The sequence below is a fragment of the Triturus cristatus genome, chromosome 12 (assembly GCF_964204655.1).
Source record: "Triturus cristatus chromosome 12, aTriCri1.1, whole genome shotgun sequence".
Classification (NCBI taxonomy): Eukaryota; Metazoa; Chordata; class Amphibia; order Caudata; family Salamandridae; genus Triturus; species Triturus cristatus.
In genome coordinates, this window is record NC_140595.1 from 530,135,276 (window position 1) to 530,160,017 (window position 24,742).

At 41.2% G+C, this 24,742-nt stretch overlaps 1 protein-coding gene across 1 annotated transcript in view; it reads left to right on the top strand.

The window, feature by feature from the left end:
* Window positions 1–3,003: 3,003 nt before the first annotated feature.
* The window catches only part of AMFR (autocrine motility factor receptor), a 391,859-nt gene continuing 370,120 nt past the window's right edge, over window positions 3,004–24,742 (top strand). The window contains exon 1 of the mRNA XM_085638721.1: window positions 3,004–3,553. Coding sequence (XP_085494847.1) covers window positions 3,311–3,553 — 243 coding nt within the window. The 5' untranslated portion in view covers window positions 3,004–3,310. The remainder of the gene's footprint in view (window positions 3,554–24,742) is intronic.

Genomic DNA, 24,742 nt, shown 5'->3' on the forward strand with positions numbered 1-24,742 from the left:
GTGTGGTGAACAGGGCAGTGATAGCGTCTTACGACCAACAACTACAACCTGAATTGGCGTTTGATAGGGGGTGGCCCAGCCCGGCCTCCTCTGGCCCCTGACGGCCACAGACGGCCCGCCCTTTGCCCGGGCTTAGCCCGGCGCACGCCCGCGCGCGTCCCGCGAAGCGGGAGGCGCGAGCTCCTTTCAAGGTCTGGTGCGAGAGGGAGGGGCCACAGGTCACGACACTGCCCCTCTACCTCCTGGGTCTTGAAGTCCGCTGCCCTCTGGTGAAGTTTGCTGTAGTCCCCGCCTGCTTCTCCTGCGATGCGCGTCCCGCGAAGCGGGAGGCGCGAGCTCCTTTCAAGGTCCGGTGCGAGAGGGAGGGGCCACAGGTCACGACACTGCCCCTCTACCTCCTGGGTCTTGAAGTCCGCTGCCCTCCGGTGAAGTTTGCTGTAGTCCCCGCCTGCTTCTCCTGCGATGCGCGTCCCGCGAAGCGGGAGGCGCAAGCTCCTTTCAAGGTCCGGTGCGAGAGGGAGGGGCCACAGGTCACGACACTGCCCCTCTACCTCCTGGGTCTTGAAGTCCGCTGCCCTCCGGTGAAGTTTGCTGTAGTCCCCGCCTGCTTCTCCTGCGATGCGCGTCCCCGCATTCAAGAGCCTTATCTCCTGCGGAAACCAGATATCCCATAATTGAAAGGGAAGCATTAGCATGTGCTTGGGCGTTAGAACATTTTAGAGCCTTTGTGTGGGGCAAACCTATTATCATCTGCACCGACCATCGACCTCTGGTTAAGATTTTGACTAGCGAGGGCAGTGTAGGAGCTTCTGCTAGACTGACAAGGATATCCATGAGGATGAAGGAGTACATTTATAGAGTCATTTATGTGCCTGGGAAGGACAATGTGGTCGCAGATTGTCTCTCTAGGCTGCCTGCTCCCTTGGAAAAGTATGAGGATGACCCGTGGGGCAATTTTAGCATTGCCCTTATCCAAGACTCAGGCACCCCGGTCATTACTAAAAAGGAATGGGTGGAGGAACAGTCCAAGGATGAGGTTTTACAAGTGGTCTCTAATTATATTTGTAAAGGGTGGCCAAAGAAATTCAATATTAAAACGGAGGAAAAAGCTTATTGGGAAGTGAGGACAGAATAGTCTTTGGATAAAGATTTATTACTTAGAGGTGATAGAATTGTTCCTCCTAGAAGTCTGCGAAAAAGAATTTTAGAGTTGTGTCATGAAGGACATTTTGGAGTAGTCAGGACCAAACTTGTAGTGAAGGGTGTGTTCTGGTGGCCGGGAGTGGACATGGAAGTGGAGAAGTTTGTTAGGGGGTGCTCAATTTGCTCTTCTGCAGATAAATATCTCAAAACCTTGAGACCTCCTATGAGTGAAGGGTTAATTCCCAGTCTTCCTTGGGAAGTAATTGCAATTGATATTTTTGGACCAGTGGGGGACTTGAGAGAGTATGGCATTGTTGTGGTCGATTTATCCACCAAATGGCGGGTGGTCAAAATTGTGGACAAAGTAGACACTCACACTGTTTTGAAGTTTTTGGATAAGATTTTTATTTTGGAAGGGCTGCCGGTGTGTATTTTAAGTGACAACGGAGTACAATTTACATCCAATTCTGCAAAAGAATACTTCCAGAAATGTGGCATCCAACATAAGACAATTTCACTTTATAATCCTGGTGGGAATGGTACAGTGGAACGGTTTAATTGTGTTCTCAAAGGTGTAATTCAATTTGCAATGTGTAAACATTTGGATTGGAAGTTAGAGTTGCAAAAAGCTGTTTGGGCGTATAGAGTGACAAGGCATTCCACAACGGGTTTATCACCTTTTGTTATGATGAGAGGTAGAAGGCCCAGATCTAAGTTCTGTCCTAACCGGATAATGGAAGGTGGGATTGAACAATGGTCACCAGAAGAGGTAAAGAATAACCTAGAAATAGCACATGGCAAATGTAAAGAGTATTATGATGTACAACATGGTTCAAAGGAAGTAATGGTGAAAGTGGGGGACTGGGTAAAAATTAAAAGACCTGATAAAGTTCCTAAAGGTGAGAGTAGATTTGAAGCCGAACAGCAAGTGGTGGAGGTTCTCCGAAATGCTGTTAGGCTGAGAGATGGAAGGGTGTGGAACATGAGAAATGTTGCATTTGATTGGGCTCAGATGCATGCAGAGAGTACTTCAAATTCTGAGCATACACCTAATTTTGAATGGGTGGGAGATTATTTTGATTGCAGCAAAGTACAAGCCGATTTGGGTGTGGGAGAGAGTGTTGATAGAGGGTTGGTGGAACAGGATGGGAGATTCAAAGAGCTTGATTTTACTGCAAATTTTGATGGAGAGAGTTCCGTTCTTCCGGAATCTCTTCGCACTGTAAGGAAGGGGGAAGTGCCTAGTAGTTCTAGCATTAATATGGAAGGTGTGGAAGGGAGTGGGGACACAGGTGTGGATAGTGGTAAAAGGAAGAGGGTTTTACAGGCATGGCTTAAGGAATATGTCAGGTAATGTGTTATGGAATATACTCACATTGTTAAGAGAGGTAATTCTGTGTTTCCCTAAAAGTTCTCCCTTCCATCTTTATCATTATTATTTTTATTGTATACATATTGTCATGTAACTTTCTTATGGTTATGTATTTCACATTTTTGTTCTTTGTTTTATTTTTCCAAGAGATGGGGATGTGTAGTGTATGCCTTATGGCAGTGTTGTTTATATTCAATGCATTGTGTGTGTGGGGCGTGGCCTGGAATCCCTGTGGGTTCCGTTCGGTTTCCATTCCAGAACATCAGTTCCTGGCTGATGTCCTGGAAAGGAGGCTGTGTAGCCTGGCGCTCGCCTGTTCTTCTCAATTAAATAAATACCTGAATATATCCACATCGTCATCCTTCCATCATTTCACTTTTATCGCTATAATAGTTTTCTTGTTTTTATAATCCTTTATATTTCTTCCCACGGTCGTTCTTAGTTTATTACTCCTCTCCTCTAGCTTCCCATTTCACTGACTCCTCCCTTCGCCCCTCCTCCTTCAGAGACGAGCAGACACTGCGCGTGATGACGTTTCACGTCACTACACAGTTACGGAGGGAGGCCTGGTCTATTATGGATGTCCGCTTGAACTTCCGGTCTGTCAGGTGTTTTGTAGTCCCGGTGCTGTCATCGGGGGTCTGAGCCCAGCGTGGCAATTGCTGCCCTCCTTTTGACCTGTCAGTTGTCCGTCAGACCCCCACGTTTCTCAGGTATCTCACTGAAGTCTCCTAGATTGTCGGGAGGCCGCAGACGTCCCGCTCGGGGTCGCGCCACCGGTCCTTGTCCCCGGAGATGCCTTTTCTCTTCCTGGAGCGCTTCCCTTGGCCTAGTCTCCGTACCTACACCTTGCTCAGCGCTCTGCTGCTCGGCGTCAGCTTCTTCAGCGCCTACCGGGGGGTGACCGATCCGCCTAGCCATGGGGAGGAGAGCGAGGAGGCGGTGGAGGACCCCCAAGCAGAGCCTGAACCAGGAGGTGACGGAAGCCTGGTCACGCAACTCGTCTACTACCTGGTTTCTGACAGCCTCTGTGTCTGGGTGAGTCTCCTGCCCCTCCAGCGCCGAAACATCTGAATAAGCCCAGACTGCCGAGTGCTTCTTTTAATGTTCTCTCCGACTTTCAAAAGTTCCCATAATAGTAAACATAGACCGGCAATCCCTTGCACCCGTAGAATGTACCGAACCCCAGACCGTTGCACATTCTCAGAAGTTCTTATTTCATGTAAACTCATTCTGAATGTTTCTTAGAGCATGTCATGTACTATTTTAATGTATACAGTATTCCTTTGTTCCTCACAGTGATATACATAATGTGGCCTTCATCCTTGTAATGTATCTGTAACATGGACCGTATTCTTGCAGTGTACGCAGCATAATTCTTAACGTTGCACTACGTGTGGTTTGAATTCTCAACATGCCCCCAATGGATCCTACATCCATCCATTGTTTAGAATATGTACCCTAGGTGTTTGACATTAAATGGTGTTTACCCATTCTGCTGTGCCATAATTTATGTATGACTTTCATATGACGCTTCTATCATGTATACCAGATTCTAAATCTGGGAACTCACTGCTAAGACGTTACAACAGTTAATTACAACACTTGTTGCACACTGTTGCTACATCGTACAGGCCTTCCAGGACTCTCTTGAGGGCGTGTCAGACAGTACAGCGTGGCTTTCATGCTTTGTCAGAAAGTCGAGCTGCGGGATGTGGAGGAAGTTGGTTAAGGGTGGCAGGTAAGTTATTTTTTCACATTTGGGACTGTTAGAAGAGGCTATATTATGTATGGCTTCCCCATTACTCCTCTGCCTAACAGTCAAAAGCAGGGGCAGATGATTTCAAGGCCACACTTAACATCAAATTATAGATAGTTAAAAAGTGAATTACGGGTATGTTTTTCACTTCCGGGTTCTGAGTGACATCATAGACATCTCGAGCTTCGCTTTATTTGCCTATTTGATGTCACTCTGAAACCTGAGGTGAAAAACATCCCCATAATTCACTGTTACCCATCTATAATTCCATCCAGAATGTGCATCATGTGACACACCTAGTCGTGTATTATAAAGAAATGATGTAGCTGCTCAACTGTATTAACTTATTATAGTTGAGTTCTGATGTCACATTGCTTTCTGCCAGAGCCAGCAGCCAAGGTGAAAGGCTGGTCAGGGCACAGAGCATAATTAAAGCAGCATTTTAAAGAAAACAAAATATGGTTTTTCTTCTGCTATGTTTTTATAGATGTGCAGTGGCAAACAGGAGATATTTATGGCAACATGTTTGTTTTGCACTCCTTGGGTAATTATAGATAAGTTAAAACATTTTTTGCATGTTTCTACACATTCCAAGCTACTGTGCCTTTTTTGCTTAAAAAAAACTTGTATGAAACTGATTCTAATATCTTTTTGCAACAAATATCTAACATCTCTTTTGGTGTGTTTAATTTTGTACTAGAAATTGTTTTTAATCTACATGCTTAATCTTTCATATGGAAGAGCTACATTCCAAGGATTTAAGTGGTTTGTGGGAAAGGTGATGGTGGGACCATGCATTATAAATAATAATGTTCCCCCTGCCATACATGATGGGGATATTGCCAGTCACCTCGGAGTTCCATAACCTTATGAAGGAACTCTTCTTCAGGCATCGTTCTTCTATAGTCATGGAACTCAACAATGAATTGCAATATCAATATAATGTACTGCATGGTTTACGTTGTCGCATATATACATTTTAACTTGTTTTGTTCATAGATTTTTAGCTTGCATGTTTGAACATTTATTTAAAGTATAGTTTGAGGAATTGCTTTGTCAACTATTCTTTACAGAATTGTGTACATCACTTATAACTTGCCTTGTTAATACAGTGGTAAAGGTACACAGAGGTTTGTAGATGTGGTATACAGCAGTAATGTGCCAGAAACCCTTGCAGGACTTATTACCTTGCCATCTCATGCAGAAGTTTAAGTCCAGTTTTTTTATTCATTCCAAACAGTCAAAATTGTAGCCAGTTCTGGTCTGTGATGCTTAAGTCTAGTTTAAATAGATTCTTTCTTTTTGGGAGCGCCACAAACAAAATATCCAGCCACCAGAGTTTAAGCTATACAAACCCACCAACTGTGCAAAAATTACCTGCTTCAGAAGAAATCCAGGGCAGCTACCGGCTAAGACTGATGGCACCAAAGATACTATTGATATAATTTATGCTGGCACACCTCTTTCATTAAAATAGGTTCATTTTAATTTGTGCTTTCGTTTTAATGATTTCAAAAAAATCTTTTTGTGAGGGGTCATGTACTACGTTTTCTTTGCAAGTTTATATATTCCACCTTTAGCGGGGGAATTATTTTGTATTTTCTTATTACGTTAAACTTTTAATTCCTAATTCGTATACTTGCAGAACTGAATTTAGAAAACAATGCAGGCTAGGCAAGACCAGACCTATTGACTTAACCAGTCCTTATTGTTAATGGATGGGTAATTGTTAAATAACAGTTGAAGAGACTAGTGGATAAAGAGAGCTGACCTAAAGCTCCTGCATGAACATATATGTATTAGTGTGTTTTTTCTTGGAAAACATGAGCTTTGTGAGACAACTAAGGTTGTACTTAAAAACCATAGGCTGTCATACACCAGGCTTAGGATGAACAGTGTCTAGTGTGTTTGAGCCTATCCCGGTCTTTCTCTTAGGTAAGAAATCTTGTAATTCATAGTCTTTTATGTTTTAATAATTTTTATTGGTATTTGTAATCACACAACATAAGTTGGACATTCCTGCCTGCCTAACGAAACCCTGAAAAGATCCCCTACACCCAACTTAAAACCACATCCCAAACTCTCCTCCTTCATATTCAAATTCAGCTGTTCTATTTAGGCCAGGACCCATGCCACCCTAGGTTATGCCAACGTGTTACATACACTGTAGAGAAGAAATCCATCTCTGTCTATCTGGCCCAATGCGGTTAGATTTTTTAGGTATGTGCGATGGCTGGTTATGTAAGATATCACTCGGTTCCACAGTTTGTTACATACATATACTTTATCTTTCTGGTTGTACATTAGGTTCTCAACTCTTAAGTGTCCACAGCTTTTGGATCCAGAGGTCATAGTTGGAGCACAGTATGTCCCCACATAATGTTTAAGTGTACAGTTTTACTGGTACAAGCAGCTGTGAGATAACTTCCCTTTCCTTGAATGTAAGGGATATATATTTTCCGTTGGGGTCAGTGTGTGGACATTTTTAAATAATCTATTTGTCCATCGGACAAGAGTCAACAGAAATCTAAATGTCCTGTAAGACAACTAACGAATCCCACTTACTCCCTAAATCAATTGTGGGCTGACACAGAAACATTAATTATTTTGTGTTTTAATAAACCTGACCAATGATGTCAATGTTTGCAAAAAATGCTAAAGTAAAATTTTGAATTTATTGTTGAGAAAATTGTTATCCTCCTTATTCTCCCAAAAGTACTGAAACACATTAATAAATCAATTTGAATAACTGATTTCAGGTACAGTAGTTAAGACCCCATGTCCAAAAAGCAAGCTGCATCCCTTTTGCATATCCATCCATGTTGGTTGTATGTTGAAATATATATGATAGAAACATCATGCTTCAAAAAATTGAGGACCAAAATATCGACTCTGAAGTTAAGAATAGTGAATCATTACTTGCATATTACTGCATTGATATTTTGGTCCTCGATATTTCGTACACAATATTCTTATAACACGATATTCTGGATTCAGTATTAAGGTGGAGTAGCTCAGTGCTGCAGTGCGAGAGAAAAGAATCAGGAATTCTGTGTGGTCTGAGAGGTGCTATCTATCACTAGATGCCATGCCTGCTTCCAATCTAATTGGTTCTTTCCCTTTCTTCTTACCTTACTGACTGACTTCACATACACACAAGCCAACAGCAATGACCCGCAGCCCTGGGATAGGTAACTCATTCCACTGCACTGTCACACAAACCAGTTGCACAGACACATAACCGCACAGATGCACACACCACGGCATAGCCTGACATATCATCTACTGCACAGACCCCACACATACTATTGCAGGCCCACACCACTAGAGGCATATACCCACGCATGCACAGATGTATATGCACCCTATCAAGATAGACCCATACACTCCCTATTGAAAGACATATACCCACCAGCTGGTCAGAGACAAAGCCTCCTGCAGACACACAACCCCTATGCAGACACACACCCATTGCAAACATACACACTGCACAGACACACACAAACTCTCTGCAAAGACACAACCTACACCATGCAGAGGCACAGACGTTCCATAGAGAGACAACACATCCCTTGTAGTCACCCCAAGCAGAGAGATACTTTCTCCACATAAACATGCTTGCACACACTTCAGAGACTTGCATGCCTGTAGATACACACATTACATACTTCGAGCAGTAATTACCTGCGCCAGGTGTACCCTCAAGCAAACTAACTTCCCAAACCGAGGAGGTTGCTGCCTGGATCAGGGAATGACACCAGAGTTGCACCAAGTACTGTCACAAGGGGGGGGCTTTCCTGCTGATGTTTATTTAGTTTGTAAAGCGCCTGAATCGCCCCAACCGGGGTATCTCTGCGCTGCGACTGCCAGTGCCAACCAAGGGGAAGATAAATCAGAACAGTGTTGTTTTCAGCAACCTTCTGAAAACCAGAAAGTTTGTGCATTGACGCAAATGGATATGAAGTTGGTTCCAATAAAGTGGGGCAAGGTGGGAGAAAGCTTTACCACCCATGTGGGCTAGTTTGAAACGCGGGATATGAAGGAGAGCTTTGTAACAGGACCGAAGGGGCCTAGATGATATATATATATCCGACTTATCTGTCAGATAACTGGGGCCCATGTTGTTCAGGGATTTGTAAACCATACAACAGATCTTGAATTGAATTCTCTTTCGCACTGGAAGCCTGTGTAGTTTTTGGAGTAAAGTAAGAGAGGCAGTTCTGGAAGGGGCATTGGTCACCAAGTGGGCCGCCGTGTTCTGGACTACTTGCAATTTGTTTAGGGAGGTTTCCTTGGCTGAAATCAGCAGAGCATTGCAGTAGTCCAGGCGGCTTAGGATCAAAGCCTGGATCAAGGTTTTACTTATGGAGAGTGGCAGGAGGGGGAAGACCCTTTGAAGGAGGCAGTGTGTGATAGCAGGCCCCGGCAGTGGCGGTAGCGTGCTCCTTCCAGAGTTAGTTTATGGTCTATCCGCACTCCTAGGTTCTTCACCACTTGTTTAGGGGATGGAGCAGATCCTAGTTCCTCAGGCCACCAACTGGGGGACAATCTCACTGCAGCTTCGCCAAACAGCATTATTTCAGATTTAACTGCATTAAGCTGCAGGTAGTTTTCTCTCATCCAGAGTGCGATGACTTTCATACCCTCCGAAATGGTGGTCTTAATATTGAGGTTGGTTTTGTAAAAGGAGAAAAGAAGTTGGGTGTCATCGGCATAGGAGATCGGAATAAAACCTAATTTCCTCAGTAGCCCAGCCACAAGATGGTAACATAGATGTTAAATAACGTTGTGCTCAAACAGGAGCCCTGAGGTATCCCCTTGGTAACTCTTGTGGTCTGTGAGTGAAAAGAGCCCAGATTGATGGTCTGGGTTCTATCGGTCCTGAAATTGGCCATCCATTTTAAGGCGCTCCCTTAGATGCCTATGTCCCTAATATGTGGATGAAGATATGAGAAAGAGGGGAAGGGTAAACCATAGTCCCTCATTGCCAGTGGTTGACTGACCAGTAACTCGATCCATCCAGCTAATGTGGGTTGGTCTGGCTGTTCTAAAGGTTTTTGGACCAGTGCTTTGCTTGCTGCTGGTTTTCCCTTTGCTAATGGGGGCTTGCTGTACTATGTAATCTCTTTTTGCTTTTCTCCTTTTAGCATCTTTGAAAATAAAGTTAATGCACTTTTAAAGCTTAATTGAGCAGTACCCATTCTTGATTCAGCTCCTCCCCCCCTCCCCCATACACCAGGTAAACCAACAAATCCCTATCACAGCAGCCTTTCACCCTTTGCAGCTTCTCTGTGTTTCCGGGGTAAAGTGTGTGGTTTGGTGGTGGGGAAACACTGGTTGCTTTCAGCAACCAACCCTCCAACATCCAGTCACAGCACTGAGCTTATTCCACTGGGCTGTTTTCCCAAAAATCAAGATATGGTTTCATGTTTTAAATGGGGCATGCTCTGGACTGACTTAGCCAATTGCAGTCTAGGGTCCACTTATGGGCTTTTAGCCAGTCAGAAACGTATACACTTTTTCCCATGTTAATGTACATTTTTTCAGTGTTCTCGATGGTCTGTGAAAGTGCTTCAGCTTTGTTCTTGTTTACTTTGATTTAATATCTAGTTCTCTGTTGAAAAAAATACACATTCATTCTGCTTGCCCTTGACAGAATCAACATGTCAGGTGATATGAATTCCCCACCCCTGTAGTGTCCCCAAGATGATAATCTCTGGCCCATTAATCTATGTCCCTGCTTGCTGTTTGGGAGATGCCCTTACGCCCCCCCCCCCCCAATACTGCATGGGTTTCAGGCAAGCCAATGGTATGTGTAGGAGTGCACCAGTTCATCACACTATCTCCAGCATGCCTCAGGCTTTCTCTGGTCAATCTATGTAACGCTCTGGGGTAATAGTGCCACCTACTTATTGAGGAAAAGGGGACTCCTACATAATGAATGAGTTTGCTATACGCAGGGATTGAAACATGATTGGGTAAAGAACAATAGCAAACTAATACTAAAAACTGCCAATCAGAGCCAGGTAGATATCTGCATATAATTCATGAAGTTCAATATAGATAAACATACATAATAGAAGATTTGTGATTTATATTATTTATTGTTTTTTTAAATACAAATATAAAAATAAAACATCTAATACAGGAGACAATGATTTATGTACCCTTTTGTATAGACAGAAAATATCACTGATTAACAATTTGATATAAATGTTACTTTTGAAACAATAATGACACGGTCAAAATAGTAGTCGTTGAAAGCATAGCGGCAGATGGAGACTACACGCGTTTCGGCAGAGATGCCTTCATCAGGGGCCCGTCTATTGCATAAAAGCTATAACAAGAAAATTAATATAGAAAAAGATATATAATTATACAATAATATACATTTACATATATACATGCAGATACCTGGCACATTTGGTCAGTGGTTATGTTAAACTAATAATCTTACACTATTACCACTTATTAACAACGGCTAGTCAAGTGTTTAAGAAAAATACACAACTAAACACCATACATTTATATTTACAATACAAACCATGCAGAAGTCAATACCTAAAGCTTCATCAAAAAAGTCCATACTAACTGAGAGAATCAAATCATAATAAATATTTATAACACAGTACCTATAATTATTTAGATCTAGATAGAAAGAAGAAAAGGGTAGATATTAGAAATGATTTAATGAAAAGAAAAAAGGAAAAAAGAAGAAACAAAGAGACTAAACTAAAAAGATTAATATATAATTTCCTAACTCAAAGATATACCTAAGGCTATTCTATATGAGTTGTTTAATAATACACAGTAATGTGTTCGGCATGAATAATACTGCGTTAGAAATAATAATCCGGTGCAATTTAGAAAATCGAACAAGAGGGTACCTCTTTATTTTGAACAAAGATTTACTTACTAAAGTCACAAAAGGCGATATTCATGTCTTTGTCAATCTAAAATAACGAGTCTTTATCCAGTACTTTTCTTATTTATGACCATCCTAAAAAGAATGATAAATTTTAGGTAGTGAATTTAAGCTATACTGTTGATGTATCAAAAAGGGTGAAAGAAACCAATGGGACAGTGGCCAGGCCTAATAAAGGCAATTTGTTCACTCTTGATAAGGAAAACCCAAAAGGTTCCAAGTATTGTCACGCAAATAATCTGCCACCTTAAGTAAGTGAAATAATCACTATAGAACTGTGATTATAATTGTTATTATTGTATATTCATATTCATGGTATTTTGATGGTTCCTAAGAGATGGAAAAGTACTTACTGAAGATATTATTTGAATGCCGGTCGATTCGAACCAATAACTGCATGAGTTTATGGCAAAGCGATTAGGCATATATGCAGATAAACATATCTGTGTATATCTAAAGGAAAACGATATTTTAAATCATCTAAATTGACTAGTTAAATTGGAAATACTGTCACTAATCCAATATTAATTTGATAGAAAAGAATGAAATCTCGATGCCCAAAAATTTACTCATACATAAACGTCATCAACGGTAAAAGAATGTGTACTCATTTTTTAGCACTACTGTTAAAGACCCACTTAAATGATGTTCCTACAATGAGTAAGCAGCATAGAACAATTAAAAGTTCGATACCCAATTGAGTTCTGATATACAAAACTCAGAAGACTTAAGCAAAGAAAAAATACGCTAATCGTTGCGCTTGAGTGGCTCTAACCCATTTTAAAGGCATACTCAATTGATATTTATGCGTTAACGGCAAAGGGTAAACGAGACCAATGTACTTACTTAGTCTAAAAAAATAAACTCTAAGTGCTGCCTCTATTTTAATTCGGGTATGATGGAAAAATGGAAGGATATCAGGAACGATATCTAAACATAATCCAGATTGTAAGAATCAATGTATACAAATGAAGAAATGGCAATAAATATCAAGAAAAGCCTATCTAATTTCAAAACATACCTTAGTTCGGCAAAGCACATATTGGAAAAGGAGGGGGTCTTTACGGTAGAGCTTGTCCGGTAATCTAACGGATAGACATGATCGGTGCAAACCTCACAATACTAGATTCTGTCTTAAATAGAGCTGGAAAGAGCGCGCAAAATCAAACTGATGAGTCTGTGAGCCAATGGGCTGCAGATACAGAACTCCAATTCAAACTAGTGAATCTGTAGGCCAATGGGCTGCAAGTACAAGACGCCATAGTGAAGTCAGGCATCCGACCGATATTGGACTAAAAGAAAGACTATGACTACTTCTCGTATAATTGATGTTTGATGCTGTTGTATACTAGTCAATCATAACCAAACTAAAATCTAAAACGTGATATAGTAAAGAAAGATCAAAAGGAAATTAATATATGAAAACGATAAAAATATATATATATCGCTATTAACATGGAGATTTGAACCGGCAAATGCCCAAAAAGTAAAGATTGTCACGGTCTTAGCCTCTTGAGCTAAATCTATATGATGAAATGAATGTCCCAATTTAACAGTTACTTATTTAGAAATAAAATTCTAAAATAGAGAGATTAGAATCTATAGAGTTAGGTAGCATACTTTGCACCCTAAAACGTAATCTTGTTTAAACTGGTTTAGATGTACATTAACAGGGTCTAAGTAAATGTTACAAAAAACTCTGCTCCCATGGAATTTCAAGGTTCAGACCTTTGTTAACTGTATCTAGGGAAAAGATCCAAAAGACCTCCCGTTTTTTCCTTATTTTGTCAGAGCACTGTCCATCTTTCGCAACTATCCGTTCTAGAATGAATCCGCGTATATCTTCTGAACAATGGTTGTCTAAAAAATGAGACACCAAAGGCGCAGTCAATTTTCTAGTTTTAATGGCCGATTTATGTTCAGTAAGACGTATGTTGAGGGTACGCGACGTTTCTCCATCATAGCCTTTGTGACACGGACACAGAAGCAGGTAAATGATATTCTTGGTTTTACAATTATTAAGGTTTTTAGGTGTTATAGTTTTACCATTAAACTGTAATTCCTTAGTCTCTATTGCTTGTGGGCAAACTTTACAACAGCCGCATTTGAAGTTTCCTTCTATTGGAACCATACTATCAATTCTAAGCTGTATTAGTTCCTTTTGTTGTGGCATACGTTACCTAACCACTAGATCTTTAAGATTTTTATTTTTGCGATACGCAAAAAGTGGTTTAGATATTTGTTCAGATTTAGGTATATTAATGTTGAGTATGTGCCAATTAGAACAGATAATTTGTCTAATCTGTTCATTCATCAGGGAGTGTCTTGTCACAAAGACAAGTTTGGTGTCCTCCTTGTGTTCCGTGGTTTTCAACAGATGTTGACGATCGAAAAATCTGGCACGTTTGTAGGATTCCCTGACTAATCTATGCGGGTAGCCCCAATATAGAAACTTTTGTTTCATTACGACTGCTCTATTGTCGTAGTCCTCCAATTTAGTGCAATTACGTCTTAGACGTAAAAATTGGCTGAAGGGGATGCTGTTTTTTTGAGTAGTAGGGTGGAAACTATTATAATGTAACAGGGTGTTACGAGCAGTGGGCTTAGTATAGAGGTCTACAAATAAAAAGCCATCTTCATGTTTAATCAAAATGTCTAGAAATTCTAGTTCAGTGTTACTGATGTGGGATGTGAATTGGAGATTAGAGTCACACAAATTCAGCCAGGTAATGAACTCAGTCAAGATATCCTCATTGTCGTCCCAGATAAACACAATTTCGTCTATGTATCTAGACCAATAGAATATTGATTCGAAAAACGGAGCTACCTCATTGAAAATGAATTGTTGTTCGAGGTAAGCAACATAGATGTTAGCTATAGTTGGTGCACACGATGCACCCATGCTTACTCCTTTAATTTGAATATAGAGGTTACCTCGAAATTCAAAAACATTGTCCTGTAATATAATCCTCAAACAGTCCAAAACAAAGGGAGTATCACATTCGATGTTGTGTGTTTATGAACCATTCAACCGCTATAATGGCTCCAGTGCAGGGTATGTTTGAATAAAGGCTTTCCACATCAAGAGTAACCAACCACTGTCTTTTGGCATTAAACGGTGTTCCTTCCATCTGGTTGATAATATGGCGAGTGTCTTGTACATAGCCTGGAATTTTAGTTACATATGGACGTAAAATGATGTCCAAGTATTTAGAAATTGGTTCTGTAACAGATCCAATAGTGGTTACTATTGGTCTAAAGGGGGGGTCTGTTTCATTTTTATGAACTTTCGGTATTCCATATAGACTTGCCATTTTTGGAAACTGTACATTCATGTATTCATATTCTTTTTTACAGATGATTCCCTCTCGCAGAGCTTTGGTAGTCAATCTCTGAATTTTATTTTTAATTTTATTGACAGGGTTTTTTGTGATTTTAGAGTAGAATGTACTGTCACTGAGCATGTCCTCAATTTTATGGATGTAAGTAGCAGTGTCTAAAATAGCTATTCCACCTCCCTTGTCACAACTTTTTATTGTTATATCCTGGGTGGTTTTTAGTTGTTGAAGAGCCTCATATTTCCTCTGTATTGATGTTAAAAGGAGTTTTTGGAACATATTTAGTGGCATTAGTTAGCCTATTATAAACCACATGTTCAAAAATCTTAACTTCTGGAGCAACCTGCTCTAGCGTGGGAGTAAAAATTGATTTCGGTGCCAGACCCGATCTGTTGGTGTCCATAACTGTTGTTTCCACGTTAGCAAAAAAAGATTTCAATCTAATTTTGCGAAAATATGACTGTAAATCATTGAACAGTTCACATTTGTTCAGCCCTGAATGGGGTACAAAGGATAATCCCTTTGACAAGAGTGAATAGATGGAATTATTGTGTTTCTGGGGACTCAAATTGAAAATTGGTATAGTTTTTATTGTCTCCAATACCGTGCATTGCGTGTCTCCAGAAATTGATTCTGGTTCACAGGTTGATGACCCTGGAATTGCGTCTGGTATTGAGGACGAGACTGATATTGCTGCTGAGGTTGATATTGGGACTGGTTTTGTGGCTGGTATTGCGGTCGCCAATATCCTCTGTATTGGCTGCGTCTCCCTAAAAAAGGGCGATAGCTTTGGTTTTGGCGCGGAGTATATCTGTTACTTCTATTATCAAAGTTAGGAGGTGGACCATCGCCATCCGAGTCAGAAGTATCAGAAAAAGTGGTAACTTTTCTAGTATTGAATTGTCTGAAGCTATGTGGGTAGGAAGAGTTATCTTGGCCCAAAGATTGAGATTGTGAATAAAAACCGTCTGATAGATATGGATATACATTCTCTTTACTAAAAAATCTTATATCTTTTTTTAATTTTTCAGTTTTTCGTTTAGTAAGGTAGTCATTGTATGAGGTTAATTCCAAATCAAGGTCTTCTAATTTCTTTTTGGCTTCTTCTAAAGCCATTGATGATTTTATTTTATTTTCCAGTTCAAGAATCTCACTCAATAATTGTGTGAACAGTTCTTTTGCCGTTTCGACTATCAACATCATCAAATCTCGTGAAACAATAGTTATTTGGGACCATTTATCAAGAAACTCCTTAATCTGTATAAAGAGACCTGGGATGTTTTTTATTTGTAGTCCTTGAGGGATGACTCCTTCTCGCAAATATTCCAGCATAAACTGGCCATGTAACTCAATTCTTTTCGTCTTTTTTTTGAGTGACAATAGTTTTGTTATATCTTCATTATGTTCTACATTAGAGGTACCTCTATTGTCAAAATTCATAGATGCACCTACCATAGAGACAAAGTTGTCATCTGTAAAGCCAAATGTCTTAAGGTTAGCCATGATAATATCACTATTTTGTTCAGTTTGAATAGTAGGAAAAACAAGAAGGAAGAAAAATTATGAACTTTTCAAAAATTACAGTTATAAAATTAAATTCAAAATAAACAAAATTAAATATACAGTACAATGAGAGAAAATATATAACAATTAGAATCTTATATATATTAATGTATACATATACATAAGCCGTAAATGAAAGAAAGATATATACAAAGAATACTATCCCCTCATAGCGTGGCTATGAGAATTACTTATTGAGAAAAAGGGGACCCCTACATAATGAATGAGTTTGCTATACGCAGGGATTGAAACATGATTGGGTAAAGAACAATAGCAAACTAATACTAAAAACTGCCAATCAGAGCCAGGTAGAGTGCCCCAGTTCATCACACTATCTCCAGCATGCCTCAGGCTTTCTCTGGTCAATCTATGTAACGCTCTGGGGTAATAGTGCCACCTATACAGGATCTTGTACAGTAGCTCTCTTGTGCCTGTTTAAAATTGTTCACGTGTATACTTCCTCCCATTGCTAATGATCTAAAGTAACATTGAGGTATCTTTTACACTGGCTCTGATATGCGTATTTGGAATAGGTTGCCTTTTAATAGCAATCACACCGTTCTTGGACACTAAGTGGTGGTTCTGAGAATCTCAAAAGTTTTCAACAACAGCAGGGGGTCTTATAGTGCTTGCTTTAATCATTGGATGTAAAGCCTAGTGCCTGTTTTTGAGTTATCGATAAGGGTCAGATTCCGGCATATTGTAGTCGATCTTATTTTCTTTAAACATTCTAAGAGTGCTTCTATCATAAAGGTCACAAATCCCTGACTTCTCCAAATGTGGAAATCGGCAACCCTAAACTGAGGCCCAAAGTCCAGGTTTCCTCACCAGGGTGTGGGGGTGAATGGAATGCAGTAAGTCTCATATGCTTAACCATACTGTCCAGTAAAATGGTGCGAGTGACTGGATTTATGGAGATTTCGGCTGCATTGGTGTTTAGGCACCCACAGTACTTCTACCATTTGGTGGGTCGTAAGATTCTGGTCAGTGAGGCACCACAGCTTATCATTTTTTAGTCTGAGCCATTCTAACATGTCACAGCTGGGTGGCTTGATAATAGAGAAGTATATGCTGTTCACCCTGTCCTTACTACTCGGGATGTTTCATACATGCTTTAGCCCTCAAATGAGGCCTCCCTTGACAAATGTGTTAGAGAGTTCTTGAGACATACTATCTATTCTTTCATGAGTGGGAGAGGAAAGCTTGAAACATGTACAGGATGTTCAGCAGTAACATCATTTTAAGTGCTGCTATTCTACTCACCTGCATTCACATATGGTAGTGCCAGGACATTAGGGTGGTCTTTGTTTCCCTCCTTCGCTCAAAGGTGTAGGTTCAGGGATCTGGTATGTACCCAATAGTGAATACCACCCAGTGACCATCTAAAGGGTTTGGGAATTGGAGGTTTTTAGTAAGGGATTAACCACCCACCATGACTAGGCCTTCTGATTTGTTTAGATTGATTTGAAGGCCTGTTAGAACTCTGTTGTTTGGGCTCAAGGAGAAACAACAGTATGTCGTTAGGGAATGCAGAGAGTTTAAATAGTGTGGAAGTATGTGTTTTCTCTATTCTGTGGGTGTTCATTGTTTTATTTTATTTACAAGTGCGACTCTAGATACATGACAAATAACAAGGGAGCAGAGGACACCCCTGCTGGATACCTCACTGGATGTTGATACTTTTGGAGAATCTGTAGAGTCCTTGTCTAGAGGGCATCATAGAAGGTATCCACCCATTCTGTAAATCTAAATCTTGCCTAACCATCCCGCATTCTAAACCAGTTAACTCTTTCAAAAGCTTTTCCCTCATTAAGGGATAAAGTATCGCCTTGTTGCGTAACCGCCCTGTAATATCTGTCAGGTGCAGGGCTCTTTGTGGTGTCGCTGGTCAACGTACCGAGGATAAGCCCCATCTTGTCTGCCTAGGTCAGAAATGACTTCACCCTGTCCAATTGGGTTGCAGATTTTTGGCAACAGTTGTAACATTTATATTTGACATGGAGATTTGATGATAAAATGTATAGCTGGCAGGATTTATTACCACTTTCAGTGTGTAAGAAATTGTGTCTTCCGACATTGAACCAGTGATTCCTTGCTTGTTCCCAAAACTGTTAAAGACATTAGCCAAGATTGAAAGCATCTGTAGAGTGAATTGCTTATAAAATGCAGAGGTAAAATCGTGGGATCCACTTGCTTTTCCTAGGTTCAGGCTTTGTATTACTGCCATTATCTCTGCATTAGTTGGGGAGATTTCTGAATCTATCTCCGATTTGGGTATCGCAGAGAGGGCCTCTAAATTCAGATAGGTGGATCCAGCTTTAGGGTCAGTAGGATTTGCTGTGTACTTTGCTTGGTAGTTAGTATAGAGATCTCCTAGCTTCCCAAGCATCAGTTGCTTGTATCCCCCTGCTATGTTTGTCTCTATTCTCTGCAATATAGCTGTATGCTTGTGCGGCCAGCAGATTGCCAATAATGTACCCACCTTTTTGCGCCCTAACTCTAAGTGAGCCCCATATTCTAGCAAAGATGTAGTTAGCTCTATAATTTTCTTCTTTAAGGTGATGGAACTCCAAGGTAACTTGCAATATCTTTTTAACATCCAGCTGATAGTGTGCCCATGTATTACAAAGAATAAAATACTATCACCCTTTCCACAAACTATTTCAATCCTTGGTGTCTTGCTCCTTCACATGGAAGCGATAGTATGTTTGCAGACATTAACAATAAAAGTAGAATCTGTAGTGCAAAATTAAACACACTAAAAAGCAGTTAGTATTTGTTGCAAGAATCATTTTAATGTAAGTTAGATGGCAAATGCTGCAGCTGGGGTTTAGAAACATGCAGAGATGCTTTCTTTCCTGTACGATATATAACGTTGAGAAATATGCACATGTTGCTATATCTCCTTTCTACTGATCACTGTTCATCTTAGAAAAACAGGTCAGAAGTACGAATTTAAACAAAAATCTTTTCTTTTGTTGAAACTTCAGCTGTTAATATGCTCTGTGACGTGACTTTCATCTTGGTTGTTGGCTCTGTAACAGGCACTATAACGTCATACCTGAACTGAAATAACGTATGGCAGTTGAGCAGCTACGTCATGTTCTTATTACAGGTGGTGAGAGTCATAACAAGTTAACTCTAATAAGGAAATTGGTGACAGGCTTTTACTAGGAATTGCATAGGCAGGGGTGTGGAATTTAATAAAGTATCTACTTGTCCATGAGCAGGTTACTTCATAAATCTACTTGTCCTGCAACAAAATCCACTTGCCCCTTTGTGCCTAGTAGTGCAGTGACAAATTATGGCAACAATCTCATTATATAAGAGCTCTGATAGAGCCTCTCTGATTATGCGAGGGCTCGTACCATAGTAGTATTTGAACACTTGCAATCCCCTATGTTGCCACATTTCTGCAGATCTACATACTGGGGCTGAAGGTACTGGTAAGGAATAGTTCCAGGGTTAGAATGCCCTTTTGAGTCTGTGCAAACCTACTAACATGCATGTTTTAAGGGGTTTCAACAACTCTTCTCTAATCTTTTCCCATACTGAGAAATGTTGAAAATGTACTCCTGACAATGGCAGACGTAAACCTCTTCCAGAGTTGGGAAAAAAGTGGTTGGAGGGAAAGTGAACTTGCAAACACTCAGATTTTCGCATGAGCAAATCTACACATGCAAATTTGCTCATGCTAAAATGCAGTTCATAAATATTTTCTATTTCTATTTCTTTTCCTACTTCTGTTAATTCTTGGGAAATCACAAAGGCTGTATGGCTGCACTTATGCAAGGGCATATACCATGGGTGCCCTTTTGAGACTTTCTTTAATAATTGTGCCCCTAATTTGGTCTGGTGTTGGCTGTGATCTTTTGTGTTTATTAAAATTCTGTCTCTCTCTCTGTATCGGCTGGCTTCACTGTGAGTGACAGCATTCTGCTCTTTCACAAGGAGTATATCTGCACACAAAGTAGTTTTGTTCATTACCAGTAACTACTGTGGCAGTGTGTGCTTTTTGAGACCAAAAAACTATTTTTGCTTTTGCCAGTGTTTGTTATAATGGTGAAGACCCAGCAGCTCCCACACCAATAAGGTTTTATAAAAACAATGCCAAATCAAGTCACACATTGACAAAACTAAAAAGCTGGCCACCAGTTTCAGACCTACTGGCTTTACCAATGCTTGTTTATGTTTGTTTCCCATTATCTTATTGAAACTGGTTGCACTGATTTTCCATTATGAATATTTTTTTAGAAATATTAGCATGCGTCAACACATGTTACTCAATGATGCTGCAAAGAAATGGTACCTGAAATTACCTAAATGTTTCTTTCCTGATTTCATTTTTTTAATGAACTATTTATTTTGGAAGCAAAGAATCCTCAATCTTGCTTTCAAGCTTCTGCAAATATTTGCATCAAATCAGAGAGCGTTCTGGGAGCATTATAAATAGCCTTATATTGCTAAACTTTGAAAACGTGTGTACACATTTTTATACTGGAACCACTGTCAGTAGTGCAGTCGGAGCTTACAACATTTACTTAGAGTGCTCACCCTAATAATAAAGGCTTTCAATTAATGAACCATAAATACAAGTTTGGACAGCATTAACATATAAAATATTACATTAACTGCAGACAGTGCCCTTCCCTGATCCATAATGCTGTACTGCAAACTGGCAGCCAAAGGGTTTGTGCTGCAGGGGGTTGGGCCTACTTGTCCCAAGGACAAAATACACATGAAAACTTGTTGCCCTTGACCCCAAACAATATGCCCTGGGCGTCGGGCTATAGGAATTCCACATCCCTGGCATAGGAAATCTCATGTATTTTGTATTTGTTACTCATGAAGGGATTACGCTGTATTCCAGTTTCCAGATGGCCTTGAAGCACCAACATATTTTTAGATCACCCAGACTCCTATTTCTGTCCGTCTGCCAGGTTACTGGTAATGATTGTGGTAATCTATTCCTCAGTTATTTAGTTTCTGATAGAACCTATCAACCTCAAATGTGTGAAGCGACCATAGCTCTTGTAGTGCACTACATATGCTAATCTCCACATGGGATATGGGAAAAGATGGCAATATGGTCCTTGCTTTTGAGGAATGGCACCATGTAGCTGAAATGAATTGACAATGTATTGATTGTCTGGGATGCATGTATATGTATCTAAGTTACATAGATATTTTGAGATCCTGAATAAGAACAGTCTGAATTTGGAGTTCACTTACACATTGTGTCCCTAGTGAGTAGAGTGTTTTTAAATTCAAAGCTTTAATGATTGTGACCATTCTCCTGCATTGTTTAGAAAAGAAAGACATGACAAAATTTTATATTGCATGCACAGTTTTCGCACCCCTGCACATTAAAACACCAGACCCCATTTTGGTTGGATGATCTGTGCCAGTAGGAATTGCTATATTTGTCATTTATTTTTTATTATTTTTGAATTTTATTGTAAACCTTCTTTACTTTGCAAAACAGTAAACAAAGGACACTTTCCCGTTCTCATGACATTGCAATTACAGTGGTATTTTGCAGTCTTACATTATAAATTCAAACAGAACAGCAGGCAAATATTACTCCATAACTTGTTATTATTGTATCGTACCACCCATCCGGCTGTGAGCGCAGTATGTGCTGCTCACCCATCCTCAAGTTTCCCATACGGCTTATGGTGTGTCACATATCCCAGTGCTCCCACATGTCCCACCTTATATCTTCTGTCTTCTTCAGGGCCAGCACCTATTTTACAAAACTTCAGGGCTGGGCACTCTCGTTTCTTGACGCTCACCCTCTGTGGATTTATCATCTCCTTCTTTAGTTGCTCTGTATGTACTATACAGCCCCCAGAAATTCTTAGGTCTATTACGGGGAGGGAGGAGGTCACTATGATTCTCCGTTTGGGTACTGCAGTACAGCATATCATTCGCCCATTGAGCAGTCGTAGGCAGCGGTCCCCTCGACCAGCAAATCGCCACTCTGCGCTTGGCCATCAACAGACCCATGTCCACTAATCTGCGCACCCCTTTAGGCATGGATTTAGAGTAGCCCAGCAGGGCCAGAGCCGGCTCCGGCGTTAGTGCCTGCCCAATTATCGCCGCCATTTCAGAGCAGACTCGTTTCCAAAATTTCGCGATCCCCGGGCAGAACCACGCCAGATGCATGTAATCAGCCACCTGCTCGCTGCAACACTCGCATCTCGACTCTTCCCTCAGGCCATACCTGCAAAGCCTTTCCGGAGTATAGTAAACCCTTTTTAGATATTTGAAGCGGATCAGCCGGTGTCTACCATTGAGGGAAACTCGTTTTGTGCTGGTGCAGCAGTAGGTCTACATTGCGTCAATTTCCCTATCTAGATCCCTTGGCATGCTAATCGTGCCTTGGTAGAATAGTTCTCCCTATAGGACATGGTGAGCTTGTAGATTTTAGATACTGTTCTCGTCGGTTCACCGGTTTTTATGACATAAAGAGCGGTCAGCTCTGGTGATTCTCCTAAGTCTTCCCCCAAGATCTGAAGTAATGCCTGTCTGGTTCTGTGAAATTGGAATTTGGTAAGGAGGGTGGGTGTTGCGTCCCCTATTTCCAAGTTTTCCCAGTTTCTCGCTGTGCCTCCCACAAACAGGTTACCTATAGTACTGACCTCTATTGAGTTAAGTGCACAAACCACTCCCCCATCTCTGCATGTGGGCAACCTGTTGCACCATTCCAGTGGGGCTAGCGGAGAGTACAGGCTAGCTCCTGCCTGTAACTTTAAAAGGTGGTGCCATGCGTGTGTAGTAGCGTTGACTGAATCAAGTATTCCCGTCCTACGATCTGGGGGAGAAAAAAGCAGCATGGGCAATGGTCGAGGGGAAGCCACTGCCTTCTCAATCCGCAGGTGCGGGGTGTCTGGCGGGCTGTGGATCCATAGATGAGCGTGCGCACTTTGTGCTGCCCTATAGTACAAGTCTAAATCTGGTGCTCCCTGTCCTCCCATGTGATAAGGTAACTTAAGAATTTGCCATTTAATCCATGGTTGTTTGCCTGCCCATGCCAATTTAACCATCAATGTTGTGAGTCCCCTAAAAAATACACTTGGAAGAACTATTGGGATATTAGTGCAAAGAAACAGAAAGCGAGGAAGTATCACCATTTTCATTATAGAGACTCTGCCCAGGAGGGATAGCAGTAATCGGATCCAACTCTCTACCTGATCTTCCAGTTTACTAACCAATACGCCATAGATTTCCCTAAAGACGATGTCATAGTCCGAGTTTATCTGAATACCAAGGTATCGTACAGAGTCTGCCGTCCACTGCAACGGGTAGTCTGGTTCAAACTGGGTTGTGGCCGGGGTAAGGGGAAATATGATAGACTTCGACCAGTTAACACGCAGTCCCGATACCCCTCCAAAACTTACCACTTCTTGTAGTTCAGAGGAGAGATTACGTTTGGGATCACGGATATATTTGAGTGTGCCGTCCGCGTAAGTCGATACTTTAAGTTCGTAGCCCGGAACACGAATACCTTTATATCTGTGATATTCTCGGAGCACACAGGCTAAGGGTTCTGCCACCAAAGCGTAGAGAATCTGAGAGAGTGGGCAGCCTTGTCATGTGCCCCTAGTGATGCATATTGGATCCATCACCAGGTCGCCAATTTTTATCCTGGCTGTGGGCGCATAATATAGCACCCCTAGCAACTGTAGGAAAACCTCCCCCAGTCCCATCCTTGACAACACCTGTCTCATGAAGGGCCATTCAACTGAGTCAAAGGATTTCTCCATATCGAAAAACACTGCGACCGCTGGTGTGTCCGGCTTAGTGTGCTGAATCGCACCAAACACTGTATGTAAGTTGTAAGTTAGGTTTCGACCCGGAACGAACCCTACCTGCTCTGGAGCCACTAACATTGGGACCAAAGGGACCAATCTATTCGCCAGGATCTTCGCGAAGATTTGTGTCGACATTAAGCAATAAAAGCGGTCGATAGGATGTGCATTCCTCGGGGGCTTTAGCCGGTTTCAGGATAGCTACATTTATCGCCTCTCTCATCGAAGGTGGCATAGTACTGGACACACACATATCATCGAATAGTGTAGCTAAGTGCGGCATCAGCAGGTCTGAGTATGCCTTGTAGAAGGCAACAGTCAGACCGTCAACACCTGGGGCACTACCTGGTTTCATACTTGCAAGTGTCAAAAGTATTTTGTCTTTCTCTAAGGGTCGCATTAGGAATTCACGATGCGTGTTTGTTAGCCAGGGCAGCTTAATATGAGTTAAGTAGTCTAAAATTTCCTCCTCCGAACCTGTGCTGCGGGTAGCCCATAGCTGAGAGTAAAATTGTCTAAACCTCTCTGCAATGGCTGTTTCATCAGTAAGTGTCACTCCCTCGGCTGACTTGAGTTCAGAAATGGCTGCATGACCTCGCCGTTTCTTTAATAATTGGGCTAGTACCGTGCCCGGTCGCTCGCCGTGGCGTATTTACCAAGGTGCTTAATTTCCGCATCAGCGGTGTCATGGTATTCCTCTAGTTGGGTTTTGAATTCTTTCAGAACCTCGTCATCCGCGCTAGTTGGAAGGCGCGCCTCCAGATTGGCTAATACAGTTTCCAGATCTGCAAGCTTCTTACGCAGCGCCCTAAGGACCCCTGAGTGTTT